Consider the following 27,354-nt stretch of genomic DNA (forward strand, 5'->3'; position numbering starts at 1 on the left):
TGTCTTTCTCCACCTGGCCTGTCTCACTGAGCATAATACCTTCTAGCTACATCCATGTTGTTGCAAATGGTAGGATTTGTTTTCTTCTTATGGCTGAATAATATTCCATTGTGTGTATGTACCACATCTTCTTTATCCATTCATCTACTGATGGACACTTAGGTTGCTTCCATTTCTTGGCTCTTGTAAAAAGTGCTGTGATAAACATACAGGTGCTTATGTCTTTTTCAAACTGGGCTGCTTCATTCTTAGGGTAAATTCCTAGGAGTGGAATTCCTGCGTCAAATGGTATTTCTATTTTGAGCTTTTTGAGGAACCTCCATACTGCTTTCCACAATGGTTGAACTAATTTACATTCCCACCAGCAGTGTAGAAAGGTTCCCCTTTCTGCACATCCTCGCCAGCATTTGTTGTTTATAATTCCATTTTTATCTCGAAAACATATGCAAATTTGTATTTAGTGCTTCTGCTAATTATCTATATAGTTAAATTTATAAAATGCTCATGTCCAGTCATTTTAAGTGTAGTAGACATTTTATCTGAAAATTTCCAAAATAGGCCAATGTGTTGAGTACTCTCTTTTTCCCCTTTTTATTTTAACCTAAAAGCAAATTGCTATGGATTTCTTAATTCACTTTCCTCAGGACCTGTTTCAGTTAGATCAAACTAGGAATTTTAACATCAGTTATGAATTTTTACCAGTATTGTCATTACTCACAAATAGAAATGCAGCCATAATGTTTGCCTGTTCGTGTGACTCATTGCATGTTCTGCTTCTGCTTTTTGAACTTTTGTTCTTCAAACAGGCTTGAAGTTAAGAAAGGCTTTTCTTCTGTACTTTTATCTTATTTCTTTTCTTTTCTATTCTCTACCTACAACACTCTTTCTTCTCTTGCTGGTAATAATTTTTTTTCTTCTTGACCTATGTCCTTTGCAGTGTGTTCCAAAAGTGAATATTCTAAAATTTTTAACCAAATCAAAGTTTTTCTGGCCTTTCCCATATATGTTAAGCTCTGCTCTCTCCTTCATCATGTAACTCTGTAGTGTCATTGTGAACAATGATAACCATGTTTTAATTTTGTATGTAGAAGTCCTTTCAGAACTAAGCTATTCTTTTGGAATTTGGGGGATTTAAGCCCCTTTCTCATCTTTACAAGTTGTAGAGGAAATATTTTCACTGAACTGCAAGGCCAAGACAGGCTAATGATTTTATCTTTAATTACTAAGTCTAATTACTGTAGAACAAGAGTCTAAAACACAAAGGTACTTTAAATATACCAAACATTCATATTGGATCTCAGAGAAGTTTTGGAATTATTAAAGGTAAATCTGCTGGCTCTTGGTTCTAAATATCTCTCAGTCATTTAAGGGATTTAAACAATGCTTTCCATTTGATAGATAACAGGCATTATGATTTGAGAAAGTTCTGTTTGCAGCTTAGATGCAGCACATTAAAAACAGAAAATACACTGCCCTAGAAATCTGAAGACCTGGCTGTGGCTTTACCTGCATCTCTTAATGTTTCTGTTTTCTACCTTATCAACTGCCTGTCTTTAAAATGTTTACCTATATAAAAGTATAAATATAAAAATATAAACTTTTATTCAAAAAAACTATGTTACATATAGAATAACTTTATACACTTAGCTTAATTTGAAATCATTAATTTCAAAAAATGTTAAAAAGGTATATTTAATATTGTAAAATATAATTATATAGTAAAGTAGACTTTTTAACTATTTAGCTGAATTTTAATTTTTAAATGAAGAAAACATAGGATCTCAGGTAAGATATAGTTTTATGCATGATATAAATATAATCTCTATAAAATGAATTGATATGTTAAATCCTTAAAAAAATACTATTTTTTATTGACCCAACAGTATTTTCCTAGTATATTCTACTACTGAATTTTTAACATATCTGCTGTCCTTCCTTGAAGTCTGAATATCCACTTATACATCAATTCTATATAGTTAATAAAATCTCAAAAATTAGTATTTCATTAAATGTATTCTATTCATTAAAAAATAAAATGAGACATTTTATTTTGGTGGCATGAAAGTTCTAGAAGAATGAGTCTTAACTTTTTCATCAAAAATGACATTGACGTAAGTGATCAACAACCAATCATACCAGAAAAAATATCTTTTATCTATATTTTAATTTTTAAACTATAATAGCTAGTTCTAAAAATATATAAAATATGTAATAGCAAATTCATTAAATCCATCAATAGAATAGATAGATAGATAGATAGATAGATAGATAGATAGATAGATAGATAGACAGACAGTATATCATAGCTAACATAAATCTTTATCTTCAAACCTAGTCAACAGGGTTTTTCCCCCCTAAAAATTTTTTTTTTTTAAGCCATAGGTTAAGTATTTTTTTCCCCTTTTCCTTCATTAGCTGTCAGCTTCCAACACTGAAAATTATCTCCCAATATTTTCCTTGACAAAGATCTCAGTGAAGTTTTAGGGATGTCTAATGGAGGACAAATTTTGAACATTTATGTAAAATGAAGTAGGTAACATAGTAAAAATAAAGTCAAGTTATTGTATAATTAACTAATTATTTAGAATCTAAAGCAAAAGAAGGAGGTCAGGAGAGTTTAAAGATATATGCTCCGTAAATGTAAATAGCAGATAACAAGGATTTTTTTTTCCAAAATTACTTATAAGGGATTCATCTGGTCACCATAGAGAAGCCCCAATCCCTTAAAACTTATACATTTATATTACTTTACAGTGATTATTGGCGTTTATAATAATGACCTTGAATTATTTTATGGACCTGGAATATTTTCAAAATCTTCAGTGAAAGATTAAGGTATTAAAAGTGTGTGTGCAGCAACTTGCCCTCTCTGGTCCAGTGCACTCAGTCTTGGTATATGTGATACATGTAAGTTAATCATCTTATGTATGTACAAGCCATGCAGACCAACTGCCCTAATCTTTCTTGTATGACGTAAAATGAAAGGACCATGTGAATAAAAGATGATAAAAATAACCTATCAGGGCCCCTTAATTGTAGGGTGGGTATAGGAGTACTCTGACCTATTCTACCTTTTTCTACCTCTTCTGACCAGCCAAGAAACTAGATGATCTTTCTTCCAAGTTTTACCACCTGTGAGGTTTTCATTCCTGTGGCATTTAAGCATTAACTTCCTTGAAACAAGGAAGATGCAAACAGCGTGTTTCTGCCCTCCCTACACCCCGTGGAGATCTACAGGGACCTTGACCCTTCCTCTCTGTACTCACTCATAAGTCATGTAACAAACACAGGTGTGCTTATATTGTGTCCGCTTGCTCTTAAGCCTGCACAGAGCAGTTATAATACCTGACCAAATGTGACCCACTTCCATACTGTTCTACTTCCTAATTCTAACCTCTGTGACCAGCCAAAGTGTGTCTAAGGACAGCAGGAGAAGGGTGTCAAAACCCTGTTCTAGGGTCTTGCCCTTTCATTTTGGGAGGAAATTTCCAGTGGTGAGGATGTCAAGAGCTTGGGCTGTGTCTCTTGAAGTGCAATCCCAAATCATTTTCTCTGCAGATTCTCCCTCCTTGGTAAACCTCGTGCATGAATGAGAACACAGCTCTTCACAAATGGACACTGAAGGCTCTTAAATAGATATAGACCATCCAACTCCTTAAAATTCGGGTCTCTGAGGTAGTGGAAGTTTAGAGGGATGGACACATAGATAGGCAGACAAATCAATGGCTGACATAGCCGACCAGAGTGCTATGAACTTCAAGAGGATCAAAGGTCTCAAAGACTCAAGTCCCATTTCAAAGACAAAGAGTTTGTCTGGAGGCACTCGCCATTCTGTGAGCACTCTGTCCGGACCATTCTGAATTCAAACCTCCTAAACTGGCCTTTTTACCATTTTGTTTGTTCCTTGTTAATCCTGTATGTCTAACCCTACTACTGCCTGAACCATGGGTTCATCCCATACCAGTTGTCCTGCTTCGGAACAGAGCTGACTGGTGTTTAAATATTGCATTTGATTGTTAGAAACACACCGATCAATTATCATCTCTAGTATGTTTTTCTTTGAGAGACAAAGCAATGTTCTAACAAGGGCAAATTCTCTTTTATGCTAAAGTTCCTACAGGGGTTGTTTACAACAGAAGAGAGAATTCTATTGCATATGATATTTATAAAATAATGTTAGAAAATTAAAGCACCATGATTTAAAATAATCTGTCTTGAGTCTGTAAGCTTAAATCAAAAGATATATAAAGATATATTTATCATGTCCAGCATAATGAAAATAGTTATTTTGATTAGTTTTATATGTGGTGGCCTTAATTTCAACCATAAATACCTTAAATATATTCTAGTACTATTACTATGCTGTTCTCAAGAAAATATTATCAGTTGAACTTTTTTTTACATAATAATCAAATGTAAGGAATAATGAAGTAATGTGAAACTCAAAGATATCCAAAAGAAAAGAAATATTGCCATACGATTGTGTGTTTCCATAATAAATAGGAAGACTGTTAAGAATAAGTATTGTATTAAAATTAAAGACATTATTCCTTTTTAGAAGCCTTCTCCTTGCCATCTGGGCATAAAGTCTCTGCATCCTTTAAAAAGTTTTTGTTGTATGTTAACTGGTACATACAAAGAGTGTATGTCATAGTTTTCAAATACTAAGACACACAACACACACAAAATGAACATCCTGAACTAACGACCTAAGTAAAGAATTAGAACATTGTTAAAGCTGTGGCCCCCATCTGTGTGCTGCTCCCTTCCCGCACTCCCAGCATTCCTGCCCCAGAGGCAGCCTTTCTGGTATGTTGACAGTTACCTAACATTTTTTTTCCAATATGGCTTTATCACATATATGTTTTCTGAACAGTATATCATTTGCTTTTGCTTGATTTTAACTTAATAAAAATGGTTGCCTATTGTAGGTAATCTGTGATTTGAATTTTTCACTCAGTATTTAATTTTTAGTCATTGTTGTCTTGTGTGCTGCTCTAGTTTGTTCATTTCTCTGGCTTTAATATCCCCTTGCGTGATGAGAAGTCAGTTAATTGTGATGGATATTTGGGCCATCTCTAATTAAGTAGTATTTAAGAAATTCTTCCTCACCTTGAACTAAAAAAGTTATCCCCCATATTTTAAAAACTTTTGTCTTTCACATTGGGCCTCTAATCCACTAAGCATTGATTTTTAAAATAATAGCTTTATTAAGATATAATTTCCCATTCCATACAATTTACCCATTTACAGTGTACAAGTCAGGGGTTTTAGTGTATCCCCAGAGTTGTGCAACCACCACGCCAATCAATTTATAACATTCTGTCACCTCCTGTCAAAAGGCTCATACCCATTAACATTTGCTGCCCATTCCTCCAACATGCTGGCCTCAGGCAACCACTAATTTAAATTCTGTCTACATTTGCCTATTTTGGCTACTTATCTATTGTAATCATACAATGTAGTCTTCTCTCACTCAGTATGTTTTCAAGGTTTATTTGTGTTATATCATGTGTTCTCCATTCAACTTCTATTGCTGAATAATATTTCATTATTTGTATAGAATATATCTTATTTGTTCATCAGTTGATGGACATTTGACGGTTTCTACTTTTTGGCTGTTACGAACAATGATGCTTTGAACATCCATGTACACATTTTTGTGTAGAAATATGCTTTATTTCTCTTAGATATATAACTGGGAAGGGAGATGATTGATTTTTGTCTATTGTGCAAGGTGAGTATTTGATTTCATTTTTTCCAATATAAATAACTTACTGTCGTAGTACCATTTCCCCACTAAACTGCAGTGCCACCTCTGTCCAGTGTGAACCTGTTTCTAGGCTCTCCATGATCTTCTATTAGTGAAGTTTTTCTGTTTTCTATGATAATACCACACTGTGTTAATTTCAATAACATTATTTTAGGTCCTGATATCTGGTATGGAGTTTCATACCACCAGTCCTTCTTTAGGAGTGTCCTGGCACATTGTTCATCCCTGTACATTTTAGATTCAGCTTGTCAAGTTTCTTGAAAGCTTCTTTTGAAATTTTCATTGGACTTGCATTGACAGTGTAGGTCAGTCTGGGGAGAACTGATGGAAGGGCTTTCCGTTATCATATGTCTCTCAGTAACTTAGGTCTTCTTTAATGTCTTTCAAAGAGGCTTATAATTTTTCTTTAAAGTTTTCCACATCTTTTGGTAGACTTTATGAGAATCTTACATTTTTTATAGTTTTATATGGTGGGTGCTTTATAATCATTTTGCTATTATATAAACCTTACAAATGATTTTAAATTTTCGATTAAAACACTGATTTTTTATTCCAAAAGCTATTGGATTTATGCATTCATTTTGCATATTCTCTATAGACAGTCATAATATCCATGACTAAAAATAGTCTTGTTTTCATTGTATTTTTTCCTGTCATACACCTAACAAATACAAGCAGTGGTAGTAAGCATTCTTTTTCCTAATTTTAGAAGGGATATTTTAACATTTCACAATAAAGAATGGATAAAATTTGCTGAGATTTTGGTAAAAAGCTTATATCTAGTAAGACGGACTCTTCTATTCCTATTTTGCAAAGATTTTCTGTCAGGAAATTTTCCAAATGGTTTTCTGTATGTTGGTATAATCACAAGGCTTTAAAAAAAATACATTGTTGGAGTAAATCATATTATAAGTTATTTTCTAACGTTACATCAGGATTATGTCCCATCCAATTTTTTTCATGGTGTCTTATTACAGGATGTGATTTACTAGTAATTGTTGAGAGAGATTGACCTGAAGTATTTCTTTTTTGGACATGTTTTTTAATTGATGTTATACTAGCCTTTATAAATTGAGTTTTTGAATAATACTTTTTCTATTGCCTGAAAGAATTAGTGTAAGAGTGAGTTATTTGTGTCTTAGATATTTGGTGGAGCTGGCCAATAGAGCCATCTGGGCTTGATATTCCATTTCTGGAATGATTTTTGACTACTATTTAAATGTCTCTAATGGTTCTATGATGATTCACATTTTCCAGTTTTTTCTAGTCAGTTTTAGTAAATTGTTATAGCTTAGGAATTTCTCCTTCTCATCTAGCTTTGATATTTATTGGCATGTCTAGATTTTTATAAATGTTAAATGGCCCTTGCATTCCCTGCAACTTGGGATTACTTATTTTTATACATTGCTGGCTTTGGTTTGCTAATAATTTATCTGGGATTTTTATGTCTGTGTTCATGAGTGAGTTGGCCTATAATTTTTATTTCTCTTCCTATTCCTGTCATCCTTTGGTAGCAATGTTATGACATCTGAAATAGTTTGTGGGTATATTTCTCTTTCTCTATTCTCTGGATAAGTTTGTAAAAGACTAGAATGATTTACTTCTTGGGAGATGTTTTTAGAATTCATTCGTAAAATTATCTGAGCTTAGGGTTTTCTTTATGGGAAGATTTTAAACCATTCTTTCAGTTTCTTTAATTAGATTATTCAGTTCTTTTTCTTCTTTTGGCCTTTTATACGCTCCCAGGAATCTATTTCACCCAGGTCTTCTGAGTATTAGCATGATATTTTTATGGTATTATCCCCTTGTTTTGAATCCGTGATGGATCTGTAGTATATCCTTTTTAAATTTCAGTGCCAGTTATTAACTCTTGCTTTTAGATAATATTGCCATAGCTTTATTTTCATCTCTAATATTGTTTATTTGTGCCTTCTTCCTGTTTCATCAGCTTAACCAGAAATTGTTTTATCTTACTGATATCTTAAATTGGTTGCCTACTTCATTAAGCATGTTAAGGCTACATATTTCCTTCTCTTTAGCTTCATCCTTTAAGATTTGAAAACTAATGTTTTCATTACCAATCCTAAGAATTTTTACTTAAATATTATGAATTTATTTTTTAATAGGAAATATGGTAACATCAGTAAGAATTTTAAAGTAAAAAAAAAAAGATTATCTCCCATGTACCCCTGTCCTTACTAACCCCCCTCATTCCCATCTAAAAGTGCACAAATGTAAAATGTGTCTTGCATCTTCTTCTTAGAACCGCAAATCAGTTCTAAGTACTTAAAATTTCTATCTTAATTATGTTTTGAACCATGAATTACTTAGGGTATATACTTTTACATTTTGAAGTATATGGGAATTACTTTGGTTTTGTTGCTATTTTTTATGTCATAGTTCCAATTTTAATTACAATCTTGTCAAAGAATGTCTCTTGATACCAACAGTTTTTTGCAACGTGTTGACATGTTTCAAGCCTGTGTGTGTGTGCGTGTGCACATGAAAACTTCCTACTAAAATTGTGGATTTTTCCATTTCCCCTGCAGTTCCCTTAAGTTTGTTGTATATATTTTGAGGTGGTTTTATCACATATGTACAAGTTTACAGGTATCTCCCTGGTGAATGAAAATTTTAAAACATTATTTAAATGGTAGTCTATTTTGAGAGTGCCTTTGATGACTATTTTAGTGATATAACTTTTTCCATCTCTTTAGCTTCAAACTCTTTGTGTATACAGTGTCTTACAAATAATACAGATTAATTTTGATTTGTTAAAAAATCTGAACTATCATACTCTTTTAACCAGGAATTTTGGTCCATACATTTATTGCGATTATTGGTAGACCATCTTCCTTTTTTCACCTTTCCCACTTTTTTCTATGTTTCTCCCTTGACACTATTTTTTTTTAATTTTGTTATCATTAATCTACAATTTCATGAAGAGCATTATGTTTACTAGGCTCTCCCCTACACCAAGTCCCCCTGACAAACCCCATTATAGTCACTGTCCATCAGCGTAGTAAGATGTTGTAGAATCACTACTTGTCTTCTCTGTGTTGCACAGCCCTCCCCGTGCCCCCCACCGACATTATACATGCTAATCATAATACCCCCTTTCTTCTTCCCTGCCCTTATCCCTCCCTACCCTCCCATTCTCTCCAGTCCCTTTCCCTTAGGTAACTGTTAGTCCCTTCTTGGGTTCTGTGATTCTGCTGCTGTTTTGTTCCTTCAGTTTTCCCTTTGTTCTTATACTCCACAGATGAGTGAAATCATTTGGTATTTGTCTTTCTCAGCTTGGCTTACTTCACTGAGCATAATACCTTCTAGCTCCATCCATGTTGTTGCAAATTGTAGAATTTGTTTTCTTCTTATGGCTGAATAATATTCCATGTGTATATGTACCACATCTTCTTTATCCATTCATCTACTGATGGACACTTAGGTTGCTTCCATTTCTTGGCTACTGTAAATAGAGCTGTGATAACCATAAGGGTGCATCTGTCTTTTTCAAACTGGAGTGCTGCATTCTTAGGGTAAATTCCTAGGAGTGGGATTCCTGGGTCAAATGGTAAGTCTGTTTTGAGGAACCTCCATACTGCTTTCCACAATGGTTGAACTAATTTGCATTCCCACCAGCAGTGTAGGAGGGATCCCCTTTCTCCACAACCTCACCAACATTTGTTGTTGTTTGTCTTTTGGATGGTAGCCATCCTTACTGGTGTGAGGTGATACTTCATTGTGGTTTTAATTTGCATTTCTCTGATAACTAGCAATGTGGAGCATCTTTTTGTGTATCTGTTGGCCATCTGAATTTCATCTTTGGAGAACTGTTCAGCTCCTCTTCCCATTTTTTAATTGGATTATTAGCTTTTTGTTGAGGTGCGTGAGCTCTTTATATATTTTGGATGTCAAGCCTTTATTGGATCTGTCATTTACAAATATATTCTCCCATACTGTAGGTACCTTTTTGTTCTATTGATGGTATCCTTTGCTGTACAGAAGCTTTTCAGCTTGATATAGTCCCACCTGTTCATTTTTGCTTTTGTTTTCCTTGCCTGGGGAGATATGTTCATGAAGAAGTCACTAATGTTTATGTCCAAGAGATTTTTGCCTATGTTTTTTTTCTAAGAGTTTTATGGTTTCATGACTTACATTCAGGTCTTTGATCCATTTCGAATTTACTTTTGTATATGGGGTTAGACAGTGATTCAGTTTCATTCTCTTACATGTAGCTGTCCAGTTTTGCCAGCACCATCTGTTGAAGAGACCGTCATTTTCCCATTGTATGTCCATGGCTCCTTTATCGAATATTAATTGACCATAGATGTTTGGGTTAATGGCTGGAGTCTCTAATCTGTTCCACTGGTCTGTGGCTCTGTTCTTGTGCCAGTACCAAATTGTCTTGATTACTATGGCTTTGTAGTAGAGCTTGAAGTTGGGGAGTAAGATCCCCCCCAATTTATTCTTCTTTCTCAGGATTGCTTTGGCTATTCAGTTTGACACTATTTTTAAAACAGTTTTAGATTTACAGAGAAACTGAGAGAATTATATAGAGAGCTTCTATATACCTTGCACCTGATTTCCCCATTTAATAACATCTTGCATTAGTAGGACATATTGCTTATAATTATGTACCAATATTGATACATCATCATTAACTAACCCATTCCTCATTCAGATTTCCTTAGTTTTTACCTAATGTCCTTTTTCTTTTCTAATATCCCACCTAGAATATTACATCACATTTAGTTATCATGTCTCCTTAGTCTCTTTGCTATGATAGTTTGTCAGATATTCATCATTTTGATGACCTCAACAGCGAGGAGTTCCCATGAGGAATATGTAAAATGCCTTTCTATTATAATTTGAAATTTTTCTGTGAGAAAGATTTATCACTTCTTCCCCATTTATTAATTTATTAAATCATTGATATCAGTATGTACTCATGAATATTTATTTTGTTCTTTGGATATAATCTAATACTTCCTTGTTACTCAAATTGTTTCAGCTTTGACCATTGGGAGCTCTTTTAGTTAGTCCCTTGTCCCTTTGATATACCCCCCATTAACGAGCTCACACATACTTCTAGCACAGTAAGATGCTTCAGTTCATCTTATGTATTACTTGCCTATTCCTAGAATCAATCATTTGTCCAAGGACCATGTTTTCCTTTTATTGGAGAGTGGTACTAGAAACCTGTGTCTGGGAGAGTGGTGTGCTTGTTGCTACTGCAATTTCATTCACTGAGTGTAATCTGTTTTGCCCCATTTTTTTGGCTTTTAAGTTTTTCTCTTTGTCATTTGTGTTCTCCATTTCATTACCTAGTATCTTGATGTGGATTTCTTTTCTTTCTTTCTTTTCTTTACTTTCTCTTTTTTTCTATTCTGCTTGATATTTATTCTGTTATCTGTGCATTCTTGCTTTTCTTTGGTTCTGGAAAATTCACTCATCATCTTTTCATATATTCTCTACTTTCCCTTCTCTTTCCTTTTCTCGTTGAATTCTAGACATATATTAAATCTTATTTTTCCTTCCATAGCTTTAGATTTCTCAATTATTTAAATCTTCTGATATTATAGTGTTGCATTCTAAGTAATTTGTTAAGATCTCTTTTCCTGTTTCATTCCTTATTTCTGCTATGCTGAAGCTATCTTAAGTCACCAATTCTGTCTTCATTACAAGACTTTTATTTTTAGAAATTATTTTTTATTCTTTCTTAAATCTGTTCATTTTTGCTTAATTTCTCCTGGTTTACTCATTTTGTGATTCCATCCTTTGTTTCTTTAAATAGTTAATACAAGTTTATTTTACTGATAATTCCCATATCTGAATTGCTTGCCAATTAGAATCTGTTTCTGCTGACGCTTACCAATGGTGTTTTTTTCTGGATTTAGTAATTGTTTTATTATCAGCTCATGTTTGGTTTATCTTAATTGTGGGAACCATGGGGACATTAAACAGAAGAAGCTTTTCTCCAGAGTAAATTTGTTTTAGCCTCAGGTGGGAATACATAACACTGCTGATCTGGAGCCACTTTAGTCCTATTGCAGCGTCTCTGACTTAATCCGGTGGTATCTTGTCCAGCTCTCCTATCCCTTTCCCTTGAAGCTGCAGCACTGATAAGAACATTTGCTTTTTATGCTCACTGCTGTCCTGTTTTCGACACATGCAGTTTTACATGTGTGTGGTTTTTGTTGTGTTTTGTTTTTCCCTTAGGATGTTTCTCTTATTTCCTATGAATTAAGAAAGAGAAAAACATATTTTATATAGAATCTAATTGTTTCATCTCATGAGGACTTCTCCGAATATCTAATCTGCCAACCTGCTTGAAGTAAACATCTCAAATCACTCATATTTCTTCGTCTTCCTTGCCTTTAACATACATTGAATTTTTCAGGTTTTTCAATCCTACTTCTAAAGTTGTATCCCCACCCTTGCCCCGTTGTTGGCCTTCCCATCTCCAGTGTGTGTCTAACCCCTTATATAAACTGTTTCCAGATTAGTCTGTCTTAGTACAAATTCAGTGGTATTTCTTGGTTCACTGTCCCCACATGCTCCTCTCCAGCATTCAGCTTAGGTATCTTCACTGGTCATTCAGTGCCTTGAAATCCAAACCCTGTAACTTAATGTTCAAAATCCTTCAACATCTGCACCAAATCTAAGTTTTCCTTATTCCTCTTTAATGCTCCATTTTTCTTCCATATGGCTCATTCTTTCTTCCTGTAATGTCCTGTATCTATCCCTGTCATCTAAGGGTACTAATTTTTCTCTTAAGGTCCATCTGAGATGCATTCAGTTTCATTTAATTTTCAAGAATCCTTCCTAGCTCAGAGTAACTGCTCCCTGTTCTGAACTCTTACGGCACTTATCTTAAGGCTTTTATTGTGTGTGTGTGTGTGTGTGTGTGTGTGTGTGTGTGTGTGTGTGTGTGTACATATATGTGTAGCTTATGTATTATAGTCTAAACTCATTAGAGAAAATTTTTTCCTGGAAGTCACTTATCATGGTGGCTTCTACATCATAGACCCTAATAATAGTGAATTACACATAATTATAACTTAAAGAGTAACACGTGGGAAATATTTCAGTTTGTGGTAGTGATTACTCATACACTGTCTATGAATGTGCAAAGGTAACCTAATATATTAATAAGTTGTTAATGTGTCTCTATTCCAAGAGTGACTCTACAATAATTTTTCAGTTTTGAAATAATCCAAATGACTGTTTCTTAACCATGAATGTGTCCTCAACTTAGATACATTTTGCTTTCATTAAGTACATTTTAAAATTGTGTTTGGGACTACTTTGAGGATAATCCTGGCAATCCATAGTCACTCATAAGGTATTTCAACCTCCCACCTCTTTTGCCAAAGCTTGTCAGATTCAGAGTGGTTTCAAGAATCATTAGCTTTCTAAGTAAACTGATCTATATGTTTGGTTTCCTTTTTTTTATAGTTCATTTTTTTATTTTAGTCAAATAGGTATAAAATAAAATTTACCATCTTAACCATTTTGAAGTGTACAGCTCAGTGTTATTAAATACATTCACATTGTTAGGCAATCATTGCCACCATCTATCCACATAACTCTTTTCACCTTGTAAACCTGAAATGAAACTTTATGCCATTTAAATAATAACTCCCCATTCTCACCTCCTCCCAGCTCCAGGCACCCACCATTATACGTTCTTTGTATGTGATTGTGACTACTCTAAGTACCTCAGATAAATGGAGTCATTACAGTATTTGTCTTTTGGTGACTAGTTTATTTCACTTAGCATAATGTCCTTAAGATTTATCCATGTCATAGTATATTGCAGAATTTCTTTAAGGGTGAATAATATTCAGCCATATGTATATACTGCATTTTGCTTATCCATTCATCGTTCAGTGGACATTTAGGTTGCTTCTATGTTTTCTGGTCTGTATATTTTTTTAACTGTTAATTGGAAGTCAGCTTGATTAAAACTTGCCCTTAAAGTGTCTCTTATATAGTCTCTTACAAACACAACCTTTATTAATTTGTGAAATTTTTCCATAATTCTGCTCTTTTACTTCAGTCACTTAGATGAAGTTTTATAACTCACTGTTTACAATATTAAAGAAAAATGAATACGTTGATTCTACATTGATCTTGGCAGTTCCATCACTCTGGGTATCAGCACATGCTAATGGTTAAAATATTAAATACTAAAGGGAAGACTTCAACATTAAGTTCTTTCATTTAATGCTTATTTTTTCCATAATTAGTTGATACATTTTTCAGTATGGTTTTTCTACTTGAAAATCACTTTTGGACTAAAGCCAGTGCATATCAATGTTGGCCAGCAGTTTAAATGCTGCCCTCTAAATTCATCACATACCTAGTCAACCAAAAAAAACATGTGAAATGATGACATGCAGCACTGACAAGGGTGTGGAGACACAGGTACACATATGCTCTGTTGTGCACACTGGAAATGGAGTCAGTGTTTCTTTAGAACAATTTGGAAAAGAAGTTAAAAAGTTATTCTTTTCACCAAATAATTTTGATAACATAACCTAAAAGCAAAATATTACTGTAGTTAATTCAAAGATGTCTAAAGTGCAAATAATGAATAATTGGAAATAAAACAAAATCCAAGAATAGCATAATTAAGTAAATTATGTTTATAGTGCAATGATGCAAAGAGCCAAACTAATAAATGGGAATGAAGATGTAAAATTAGGTGTGGGAAATGGCAGAGCATTATCTATACCATTAAAAATTATTTTTATGTACATTGACAAAAATTGAAATTCAGTTTGGGATGATGTCAATGCTTTTGAAAAACTTACTTTTTTTGCCCATTTTTAAACTTTTTATAAAGACATTATGACCTTGTGACTTTGGATGTTAACTTTGTACTAATTGTAGTGAAAATTAAAAGTTAAAAGTACATAATAAGAGTAAAATAATAAATCCAATAAACATCATTCATTGTGAGAAATTCTACTTTGTTACAGTATAGTATATGATAAGAAGCAAAGGCTTTCAAATCAGATTGAACTTGGATAAAATCTTTCCATGACTTTTTCTCAGATTCCGTGTGTTAGTCCTTCTGGGCTGCCACACAGTGGGTGACTTACAAACAACAGAATTCATTTGTCACATTTCTGGAGGCTGGGAAGTTCAAGACCAAGGCATCAGCACAGTGCTGTTATGATGAAGGCCCCATTCCTGGTGCATAGCCAGTACCTTGTCACTGTGCCCTCAGATGGTAGAAAGGGCAAGGGAGCCCTCTGGGTCTTTTTTATAATGGCAGTAGTCTCATTTTACAAAGGCATGAATCACCTCCTTAAGGGCCAAGAGGACTGGTGTCGTGATGAGAAGAGGGGACTCTACACAGAGAGAGACACCAAGGAAGTCACATGAAGGTGGAGGCAGAGACTGGAATGATGCATCTATAAACCAAGGAATGCCAAGGACTACCAGCAACCACCAGAGGCTGGGTATGAGGCATGGGACAGAGCCTCCCTCAGAGCCTTCAGAAGGAACCAATCTTTCCAACACCTTGATTTTAGACTTCTAGTCTTCAGAACCACGAGGCAATAAATGTCTGTTGTCTTAAGTACCAGTTTGTGGTACTTTGTTAAGACAGCCCTAGGAAACTGTTTCCTCCCTATGTTTGGGAATTAAGAAACATACTTCTAAACGGTTTGTAAGTCGAATTAAAAAATAATGCTGGAAATCAAAAAATGTTTTAAACTAAACAAAATTGAAAAGACCATATATCTAAACCTAAGTGTATAAATGAGAAAAGAAGAAAGGATAAAAATATCAAAAATAAGAAATTAGAAGAAGGAATATAAAATAAACCCAAGAATGTAAAATGAAGGACCCAGTGAAATAAGAGCAGAAATCAATGAAATGAAAACAAAAATACAATATGAAGTATTAGATGAATCTCAGAACACATTGTTGAGTATTTGAAAAAGGAACTTGCAGAAGAATACATGTGATTTTCCATTTACATAGATATCTGAAACAAGTAAAACTAAATATGTTGTAGATGATAAAATATTCTAGGTAGTATTTATGACAGAGCCGATCACACAGGATTGGAGAATAAGGAAGAAAGGGAAGGGGTAGGGGAAGGAAGGAAGAAACTTATTTTGTATATTTGTTAGCATTTTGCAATTCTTTTATGACTTTCCTATTTGTATCCTCTGCCCATTTTTCCATTTTTAAAAACAAGGTTATTGCTGACATGGAGGCCCAAGTTCACAAGCTGAGGGAAGAGCTGATTCATGTGAACTCAAAGCGGAAACAGCAGCTGGTGGAGCTCGGTTTTCTTCGTGAAGAGGAGAAGCAAAGGGCTGCGAGGGACCATGAGACTACTGTCAATAAATTGAAGGCTGAGTCCGAAAAGATGAAAATAGAGCTGAAAAAGACTCATGCTGCTGAGACAGAGATGACATTGGAAAAGGTAAGGTAGTCAACTGGATTTTCTGTAGATATTTGAAGTCCATGCTTGAAATCCCCTGCTGCCACCCTTATATTCAGTCTCTAAAAGGCGGTGGACATGGAATTACTCTTCAAATTTATAAACTATTCAAATGGGCAACTTAAGTTATCTTGCTGTATGTCTCAGTACTACCAAAATATCCAGGGAGTTAGGTTTCCTAATTTTTCCCTTGACTTTCATGGAAGGGATTGCACAGAAAATTAACAACAGTTACATTTACACTATGATAAAAAGTGTTATAATATTGTCAGATATGTACTGATCAGGAATATTTGGGCCATGGCCTCAAGTTTTCCTAGGTTGAGACCAGATTTCAGATCTTTCCTAGGCTTTCTAATAGTCATTTGTAGATTTTACAGTTTTTTTTAATCACAGTTTAACATCAATTATGACATGTTTTCCCAGACTGGTATTTCAAATTAAGGAAAGTTTCTTTAGAAGTATATAGTTTTGAAATAAATGTCCATACAAGGTTTACATTTGGAGCTGATTAATATTCCAGGTATAATCTCAACTAATTTGTTCTTTTGTTCTGCAAAAATGTAAATATTTTTATTGGATAGTAAATGTGAATTGCTATTAATCGTAACTATAAATTGCCCCATGAGTTCCTTAAAACCAATATATTTTGGGATCAAGACACTTGAAAAGAGTGATTTAAGAATCTTCTGATTCTGTTTAATTTTTTCCACCACTAATTTATCTTTATCTGAGAGTCAGGTTTATCTTAATTCATCCGAGAGTCACATTTTAGCAAACTTTGCCCTTGGCAGCATAGCTCTGAACCGAGAAATAACTAGAAAAAAGTCTCTGAAGAGGCAGAAGTCAGCCTGGCTTCTTGGGGCGCAGCAGGGAGGCCGGTGGGCCTGGAAATGAATGGCCGAGGAGGAGAGGGAGGGGATGCAGTCAGGGAAGAGCGCTCAGGGAGGACCCGGGTCCTAGGTCTGGACCTGGCCGTGGAGAGGGCTCTGCTCTGATCTCCGTGATCGGAGGACGCTTGGCAGGTGTTGAGCGGAGGGGTGACGTGACCAGAGTCACATCTGAATAGGATCTCTGATAATGACGCTGAATATAGACTGAATTGAGGGCAAAGAAGGAAGTAGCGAGAGTAGTTAAAAGGCTATTGCAAGAATTTAGAGAAGAGATGATAGAAGCTTGGGCCTGGGCAGTAGCAGTGAGGCTGGAAAAACCTGATCAGATTAAGATTCTGCCCTGGAGCTGAGCTGAAGGATTTGCCACCAGTCCAGATATAAGGAAGGAGAGAGAGACAGGGAGCACAAGAGTAAGTGCGCGGTCAAGAGCAATTCCAAGGAGACTTGTAGAAGCCGGTGGACAAATAGAGTTACTCTTCGCTGACAGGAGGGAGACTGCAGGAGTGACGGGGTGGGCCATCTGGGACGTGTTCAGGTTGAGCACCTTTTATACTTTTTATACCATCCAGGTCAGGCTGTTTGTGATAATCCCATCAAAGCAGTACAAAATAATAATGTTCTGGTGCTAACATATACAAGTTTCAGCAATTAGGGCAATTTCCTTCAGTGGAATAGTTGAGTTCTCAAGCAATAGCAGGTAGAAGAGAGGCTGATGGAGAGTGACTGTGGTGCACCTCTCGTGTTTCCTGGTGACTCTTACACACCTTCCCTTGGCTTCAGTCCTCTCTGCCAACAGTTCAAAGTATTCCTAAGTAAATGCTCTTAAATGGCACAAGTACCAGTGCACCTTGATTTAAGAAAAGTGGTCATACCGAAGCCAAACTTATAAAACATACAAGTTAGGCCTTAATTGCCTTGAGTTATATAGTCATATTTTAAATGCTTCTTTTTAATAGGAGATGAAAAATTTCAAATACAGGTTTGCATGTATTACTGACAGATTAAAGATAATTTAAAAAGTTAGTATTAGAAACTTTCTGGAAGATTCTATATAACCCAAAAAGGCATTATCCCAGGCACTGTGGGGATACACAGAAAAAAAAAAAAAAAGCACTGTCCTCAAGGAGATTATAAAATAACAGTGGCTACCATAGGAATGAGGAGGGAGATGTCTAGGCTGGCATGTGCATACAGTGAGACAACGAATTTGACCGGGTCTGTACTGTTGGAACTCAACCAGGAGTTGGGAGGGGTGCAAGGTGTAGCACTCCAAAATCTCATGACTATAGACTATCTATGGTTAAAAGAACATATGGGATGTGAACAGATCCCAGAAATGGGCTGCTTTAATTTGTCTGATTTCTCTCAGACTGTTCAAGTAGAGTTGAACAATATCCATCATATCATAGACAAATTTTCACAAATGCCTAGGGTGCCTAAATGGTTTTCTTGGCTTCACTGGAGATGGATGGTAATTATAGATTTGCTTTGTTTATGTCACCGTATTCCTATTATGTTAATATGTGTGTGCAAATTAGTAGTTTAAAACCTATACATACTTAAGGTACTGTACAAGAAGATATGTCAAAGAAATAATCAATCCTCCCATGTTTCCTTCCATATGCTACATCTATAGCTTTTCTTCTTTCTTCCTAATTACAACCCTTAAATAGAATTCGTGCCTCATATCGAATTTACCGAGTATCATAATTCCTCCAGGTGGTAAAGATACCTCGAGACAAGTGCTGGGCATAGAAGCCACAGGGCATAAATCTGCAAAGAAGTAAAAAGCTAACCTTTTCAAACAATATGGCTTCTCTCTCACTTACCAACTTTACATTTCCCTGTATGGCCCCGGAAGATGACTGGTTAGCCAGAGACGGGTAAGATTCCTCAAGGGAGGAACAACCTAAGACAGGCACAGTCGCAGGGGGGCCATCAGGTGAGAATTTGGGGATCAACAGAGGTGAGGCTAGGAACCTCAACCCCCTGCTTTGAGAGAAATCTTCTGCATCCGTGGATGTTTTGCTGCCCTTGTCTAGCCTGGATTAATACTTAGTCCATAGGCACACACCTGATCATCTGATCATCTACATTTGCCCTCTTACAGCACTAAACTATGTTTTCTACCTTTATCTTGCATCTACCTACCACTTCAGCATTTTATTAAAAATAAAAATAATAATAATAATAAAGGGAGAAATGTGGGATCCACATATAAATCAAGTACAAAAATCAAACGAATATTCATATTTGACCTGATTGTTTATAGGTCATAATGCGTGATCAAAACCGAAAGTTTCTGTGATGAATGCCCTTGTACTGTTCACCATGTAAGAATTTATTCACTATGTAAGAATTCGTTCACCATGTAAGAACTTGTTCGTTATGCTTCAGAAGATTGGAGACTGACGAGAATTAGACTTGAGATGGATTAATGATTGTACATTGAGCATCGACCCCCCTATACTGAATTTTATTGTTGTTAACAACCATTTGATCAATAAATATGAGAGATGCTCTCTCAAAAAAATAAAAAATAAAAAATAACAGTGGCTACAAGACACACACACAGAGCTGTTAATGCAAGGTAGAGTGTGAATTGGGTGGAAATTATTTTTTTAAGGACATCAAGGAATATTACCCAGAAGAGCTGTCACATGAACTAGAAATAATATGTAGGATTTTAAGTAGTAGAGCTGCAAGATGGCATTCTTAGCCCAAGGAATAACAACAGAAAGAGCAACCAGAAACATTTCTGTGGCCCAGCGGTGAATCAAGGGGAGTAGTTAGCGATCAGGCTGAAATGTAGCGGGGAATCTCGAAAGCTGTGATAAGTACTTTAGCTTCATTGGGCAAACAGTGAGAATCCTTAAAAACTGAAGGATATTAAGTAACGAAGTATCAAGATTCTAAGGATTATTAGGAAAATCTTTCTGCCAGTGTTGGCAAGACGCCCGAGCAGAAGTGTTTGGCAGGGACTGGATCGTCACAGGCAAGAGGTCCCTGGGAGCACATCAGGTGCCTGAGGAGTGAGAGTGTAGCAGGGACAGCGGGCCCAAGGACACGTGTGTGAGAGGCGCCCCAGGGACGGCCCTGGTTAGACTTGGTGAGTATGACCACAATTCTCAGTAAACTGGGAATGTAGGAGAACTTCCGGTTTGGGGAAAAAGAAGATATGTTCAGTTAGGAACTGGCTGAGTTTGAAGTGCCATCACTGTACCCAGCTGTGATGTTTACTTGCTATTGAAGGGTCATTAGTAAATAATCATAACAGAAGGCAGGACTGGAAAAAAACAGCTGCCTGAGTCCCCCACAGAGAGAGCCTGTTGAGGAGGGGAATACGGAAGGGAAGCAAGCAGCTGTGAAGGAAGGGCCTCCCGAGGAGGTCGAGGAGGTCGGGGAGGAAACGGTTCAGGGAGGGTCGTCAAGGTAAGAGGAGTCGGAGAAGAATGCATTTCCATGGAAATAAAGGAAGAGATTATTTGGAAAGGAAGATTGTCAAGAATGTGACAGAAAACCACAGGAGGGAGGAGGGTGGAGAAAAGGTCACCGGATTTGAACCCAAGCAGTCATTGATGATCTTGGACAGACCACTGAAAATAATAGCATGGACAGAAACATGGTTGTGAAAGATAAGTGAGGGAGTCGCAGGAAGTGGACATCACTGAATACACTATTGCTTTGGAAAATCTGATATTAAAAGGAAGGTGTAGTTCCAAAGAGCAGCAGGAGCTGAGGAGAGTGTATTTTTAGGCAGAAAATGTCTTGATACACATGAGAAAGGACTAACGGAGAGGAAGAGCTTGGTGGTGCAAAGAACCACAGATAATTAATTGATGGCTTTTGCTCATCGATGAGGGTGTGAGTGAAATTACCACCACGGGCCCATCCTCACCCTTTGGCCTCTAGGACCTGCCTGCGTAAGACAGTGGTCTGTTCCCGGAGCATGCCTGGCTCTCTCCTTTCTCCAGGGCTTTACACCTGTCATCCCTCTGCCAGGAGTGTTCTTCCCCCTTATTTCCTTACGGTCATTCTCCTCCTTAGCATTCTGCACTCCTCCGAGTGTCCGTCCCTGACCTAGCGCCCTGCCTGCCTCTACCGCCTCACCTTGTCCTTTTGTGCTCATAGCTCCTTTTACTTTGTATTAAAAAATACAAAAGGAGGTCTGTGACAGGACTTGAGAAGAGCTTGTGTCTGATAACATCTCCATTCTTAGTAAAGAATCTCAGTAGTCTGCTCAGAGTGAGAAATTTCAAGAATAGTGAGACCCCAGGCTTCAGGCGGAGCAGATGGTTGGAATATGCCAAAAGGAGGAGGATGTAAGGGAATTCGCTCAGGAGGAACTGGAGTTCCTTCTGCAGGTAGAGGAGGGGGCATGGCAGCGAGTCTGGAAGAACAGAGTGCTCCTGTACTGGACTGAGAACACAAGTGATCCAAGAAGATAGAAAGGGGCGTTTAGCATAATAGTGTTAGCTTATGTGGGTAAATATGCCAAGGAAGTTCATCAGCATTCCAGCAGGGGTTCATCAGAGGTTCAAGCAGTGTCTTGCTGGCAGAGGGGGAGTATGTGGAAGAGACGAGAGGATCAGGTGGGCTAGTGCTTAGTGCCATGAGTTTGGTTTTTGTTCAGTGGGTGGAATTCGGCAACCCCCAAGTCCATATGATGGAAAACAAGTGCCGGGCTCTGGATCTGAAGACTAATTTGTATTTCCAATTTACAACTCCTTTTACTTAACCGGTGAAAGGAGTTCAGGATTTTCAAATGCAGCGAAGTCCTGGACTGTGAGTTTCCTAAAAGCAGTCCTTGTGAAATACTCATTTCTAAAAAGCCCCAGCATCTGTGCGATGCCTCATACAAAGTCGGCATTCACAAATGTAAAGTGAGTAAATAAAAGAATGATGATGAATGGGAAATTCAGGGGAACCACTGTGAATGGTAATATGAATAAATAAAAAATTGTCACTGATTCATCCAAATTTGGTTTCAACCCATTATAAATACTTTGGGTAGAACAAGATACATCTTTATATTCAAATACTCATTTGCTTTTTTAGTGTTGTAACTTCCTCCATATTACTTAGTAAGTTAAAGGCATAGAATTAAACTTTTTCAAACATAGTTTCAGTGTTTCTACACAAATTAGTACACATTTGAGTTCTTACTATAAAAATTTGAATTAACACCAGTTCAGTTCAAGCTGGCACAGAATTCCATCGCTGGCCTGCTATGTCACTGTGCATGTACTTAACTTCTTATCACTGTATCTTATACAAGTTTTAATGTTTTATCATGTTTAAATAAATCTGAAGGTTAAAATATTTGCTAGTGGTTCAAAATCCAGTCAAAATTGAGGGGTTTAGACATTTTCTTTCATTAAGTATAAAATTGAGTTTCAAAGAAGATAGGAAAATGACATCAGAATAATAAATAATCTAAATGTGTTCCCTTGGGTCTGGGTTGTTTCAGTAGCACTTACAATGTTATGGTTATAAAAGAACTCCTACATCCAGAGCCTACCTGAGTGTCTGTCGGCAGCAGTTTAGACCTAGATGATATCTTCAGTGGCTTTGAGTTCAGAGAAACATGAAACACCTCCACAAGGTCAAAAAACTTGAAATGCAGAATCCAAGAGAGTAAATGATTGACATTTGCAAAGTGAAAGCTGCTTTTCTAGTCTTTTGAAATCTTTGCAAATCAAATCAAAACAAAGTCCATAAAATATGAACCTTTGAAAAATTAAAGAACATTACTAAGTGATGGTAGTGGGTAATTTTCAGAAGTTTGATTAAAACTTTGGTATTTAAAATTTACCATTGTTTCAGAAATCTATTCAGTCTATTTAAAAAATAATCTTTCTTGATGTAGAAGATATTTTAGAAAACATGGAAAATACAGAAGTGTGAAATTCCCTATTACTACTTCCACCCAGAGATAACTAATACTAATAATTAAATGTGTTTGTAAAGTTTTTTTATTAACTTAGCTGAGGTCATAAACAGACAGAGTTTTGCTTTTTTTAAAAGTTAAGTTATGCTAAGAATATTCCGAAGTCATTTGAAATTTTTTGGAAACACAGGTCTCAACATTTCATGATACTCCATCATACAGATGTGGTATAATTTATTGTGGTATTCCTTTATTTTTAAACATTTAGCTTTTTTAAAAAATTATCTGAATTGATGCAGAGATTAGCATCTTCATTTGTCAACATTTACATTTTTTTTTCACTTAGGTTAAGATTCCAGAATTACAGGGTCATGTTTCTTTTTCAGAAAGGTTTACTAATTTATATTTTTCCCAATAGAACATGTGTTTTATCTAGCCAGTCCTTAGTATTATTAGTGCTTTTCCCTTAATTTCTGGGGTTTTCTTTGTGAAAAACATTATTGTTTTTAATTTGCATTTTTGAGAGTGAGATTGGACATTTATAATAGATTCGTTATTCGTATTTCATTTTCTGAGAGCTGCCTGTTCATATCCTTTGTCAGTTTCCCTTCTATTGGGTTTCATGTTTTTCTCATCATCTTACATAAACTCATTTCATATTAAGGGTGAAAAATTATTGTCTTTGCAGCAAAGATGTTATTGGCCTTTTAATTTTTATCATTTTATGATATACAAAAAAAAATCTTATTTGTATTTAGTGTAATCTGTCATTTCCTTTGCAGAATTCTTCATTGTAAGTAGTTGTTTTAAGCTTCACAGTCTGGCATTTAAAAATACATGAACACATCAAACATCTTCCACACTGTACTCTGCTAAGTAAAAAGCTCTTATGAAATTGACAAAGCATTTACCAGCTTGGGTTCCTGGTCTGTAATTTTAATGGTATCTGAAGGATTATACTGGAATTCTGCCAGCCTGAACTTATTAAAAGGCTTTGAGCAACAATTCACCATCTTTTTCAAATTTAAGAAAAGCTCCATATGGCATAATTATTCAAAGCTAGGGTCATAGAAACTATGAAACCTTTGAAATTTATAATTAAAGGATTAATATTAACTTATGAAGACATTGTCATTTTGGCTTAAAATGAAATTTTAATCTCAATTCTGTTCTTTTTACTTTGATCTTTTCCTGACTTTTTCTTTTGCTAAAAATATGAAGTTTTATGACTTTAAATTTTTAAATTAAATATTATCCTCACACAGTTCATATTTATAAAAATTGATTGACAAACAACGTCCAGGATAATTTCTATCATATACCACAAATGTTCATGAATTTCAAGTTGGCATTTTCCTCTGGGTGTGTAAGCCAGAGCTTGATATAATGGACTATAATGATACCTCTAACTATACCAATAAATTAATTTACAAAGAAAATATATGCACAAATGGCAACTTAGAAAACTTTGGGTGTTTTCATAATTTGAATGTGATGAGTTGGTGTTTATTTATATTAAGCTTTGAATTTAAAAGCATCTTCAAATGACCTCCCTTAGAAACTTTCATTGAAGGTGAAAAGAACAATGTCTTATTTTATACTAAAGCTAAGACTTCTTTTTCTCATTTTGACAACATTTACAAATCCGTCCAAACCAAACATTTTAGCTAAATCAGTTTATGTACATCCTTGTGTAGCAAGAGGAATTGTGCGTTCCTCGGAGACTTAGCCTTACGTCACTCCCCATCTCTTTCCTACTTTCCCTGACGTGAGGCACCTATTTCACAGTGATTCCATTTTATAAATACTGGAGTAATGTCTGGAGTGTTTGCATATTAAACAAAAAGAGCAAAGTCCCTATCATCATTCATGCTTGAATATTTACACTGTCAAGGTTTTACCATCCCTATCTGAGTGGGGCTGCAAAGCTCAGTGCTGACGTGGAGTCACAGGGATAGACGGAAGTGGGCTGCTCCCTGCTGAACCGCTTTCGCTGTTCCTCAGAAAGCCTTTTGCTTTTGCTCCCTCTGCCTCTTTGCTGAATGCTAAAGAACACTCCTATTTTCTGGCAATCTAAGCAAATCAATAGCTGAACTTCAAAGTCTAGTTTTCTAGGCCTAAACAACTATGTTTTACTTGGAGAAAATTAAGTCAGTGTTTTTTATGTTCTTATTATTTCAAAATAAAATAAAGGATTATAAATGATTCATTGTTTATTTTAAAGTAAATATTTAAAATTTACAAGATTAATCCTCCCTTGTCATTTTCCAGCCTAACTTTCTAATATTCAAGTTGCACCAGTGTGAATGGGAATTCTGCCATTCACCAGAGGTTGTTGGTTTTATCCTTTGGACTTTCTTAAGGGAAAGCATTTCTACCTAGAGTAAAGGAAAAATCTCTTAGTTTCGTGCAGCAAAAGATAGAAATTTGACTTGAGAAGCTACTGGAAGTAGAACAGTTTATTTACCATCTTCAGAGATTGATATCCAGACAGAGAATTGGGAGCAAGTAATTCGTGCCCAAAGACTTTTGTGTGTGTGTATTCATTTTGTTTGCATGGATTTTTTGGTTGGGGTGTGTGTGTGTGTGTGTGTGTGTGTGTGTGTGTGTGTGTGTGTAAGGTTAGTACTGATAATTGTCCGATCCTTTTGATCCTTTTGGCTTCATAGCCAAGCATATAGGAGTTTTACTGGACAGTGCATTTTTTTCATAACACTGAAGAAAAATTTTTAAATGTATTTCATTAGTGCGTTCATCAATGATGAAATGATTACAAAGAATAACAGAAGTAATACTTCATGGTGCTATCTGCTATCTGGGTAGTTTACCATAAATAGGGGGCCCCTACATTCCAATTTGCCCAGAAACATCCTAGTTTGCACCTGTTGTCCCAGGATCCTGTACAGTTTAGCATTTCTCCCAGCGCCTTTCACTCAAACATGCCCCAGCTTGCATGTAAGTTATATGGTTACCCTACAAGGAAGGTGCTTTTTATAGAAAGGAGGCATCTTTTCTCCATATCCTATGACTTAATTATTGAATATTATAATGGTGACTACATAGATTTTTAATCTACAATTACATGAGGAACATTATGTTTACTAGACTCCCCCCATCACCAAGTCCCCCCTACTTACCCCATTACAGTCACTGTCCATCAGCATAGTAAGATGCTATAGAATCACTACTTGTCTTTGTTGTGCAACCCTCCCCATGACATAGATTTTTGATGAGTACTTTTTTGACAGTAATATTGAACTTAGGTTATAGATAACTAGACACTAATTATTTTAATATTCCATCTAGCCTTTGCTGATGTTTTTTCCATACCATGCCAACATTTCAGTAGCAATTTATGCACTTAGATCAAAAGTATTTTCTACTTGTCAGGAGACTCAAGGAAGCTGGAGTGAAGGGCTAGACCTCCTTCAACCTCCTGCCTCCTTTGGTTAGAGGCTTTCTGGAAAGGGAGAGCAGAGGTGAGCTGATGAACAGTAGGTATTGGTGCTGAGTGTCTGAGGTTGCAGAGGGGTCAGAGAGCACAGTGCAGTAGAAGAGCTCAGGGCTAAAGGTCAAGTCTTATTCTAACCATTGTTCGTAATGGAAGGGAGGCAATTATTCCCTGTAGGATGGAATTTCCTAATTCAATATTGAGAGGATTAAATTAATAATCAAAAATGGTCAACTAATTTAACTAAACTGAATTGAATACATTATGGGGCACAGTAAAAAAATAAAATAAAATTAGAGAAAGTACATGACCAGAAAAAAGTACATGTACTTTGGCCTAAATAAACCTCTTCAGCCTCATAACAGTCAGGGAAATACTAAGAAAAACAAGATAACCATTTTTCACAGATTGGATAAACAAATTATTTTAAATGATACCCAGTATCATTTTAATTAGTAATACCAAAAAGCAAGGGTGCAGTTAATAAATACTCTAAAATGCTTTTAGTGGGCATGTATATTGGTACAACCTTTCCAAAAGCCTTTGGTAATCTCTACTAGGGACTTCTAAAATATTCCTCTCTTTTGATTTAGTACTCTACTCCTTGTTTAGCATCATATCAACACCAAACCCTCTACAAACAAATTAATCTCACTTATGAATATTGGAAACATTTTAAATAAAATACTAGGCAAAAGTATCAAAGTATCTACTAGCTCATTTAAAACATCGTATATCATGGCCATATGGATTTTATTACAGAAATAAAAAGATGGTTTGATAGTTTGTTGTTAGGAATGCTATTAGTATGATTCATTATATTGATGAGTCAAAGAGAAAAATTGTGTATGGTCTTCTCGATATTCATCAGGGTGAGTC

The 27,354-nt window shown here is 35.7% G+C and overlaps 1 protein-coding gene across 13 annotated transcripts in view; it reads left to right on the forward strand.

Moving 5' to 3' along the window:
• The window catches only part of CEP112 (centrosomal protein 112), a 445,347-nt gene that overhangs the window by 216,025 nt on the left and 201,968 nt on the right, over window positions 1–27,354 (forward strand). For all 13 annotated transcript variants that reach the window (XR_012130844.1, XM_073235805.1, XM_073235810.1 and 10 more), the window contains one exon: window positions 15,993–16,223. Coding sequence is in view for 12 of the 13 variants with exons in the window: in XM_073235805.1 (XP_073091906.1) it covers window positions 15,993–16,223 (231 nt within the window). In the remaining variant the exon portion in view is untranslated. The remainder of the gene's footprint in view (window positions 1–15,992; window positions 16,224–27,354) is intronic.

The sequence above is a fragment of the Manis javanica genome, chromosome 4 (assembly GCF_040802235.1).
Source record: "Manis javanica isolate MJ-LG chromosome 4, MJ_LKY, whole genome shotgun sequence".
Taxonomy (NCBI): Eukaryota; Metazoa; Chordata; class Mammalia; order Pholidota; family Manidae; genus Manis; species Manis javanica.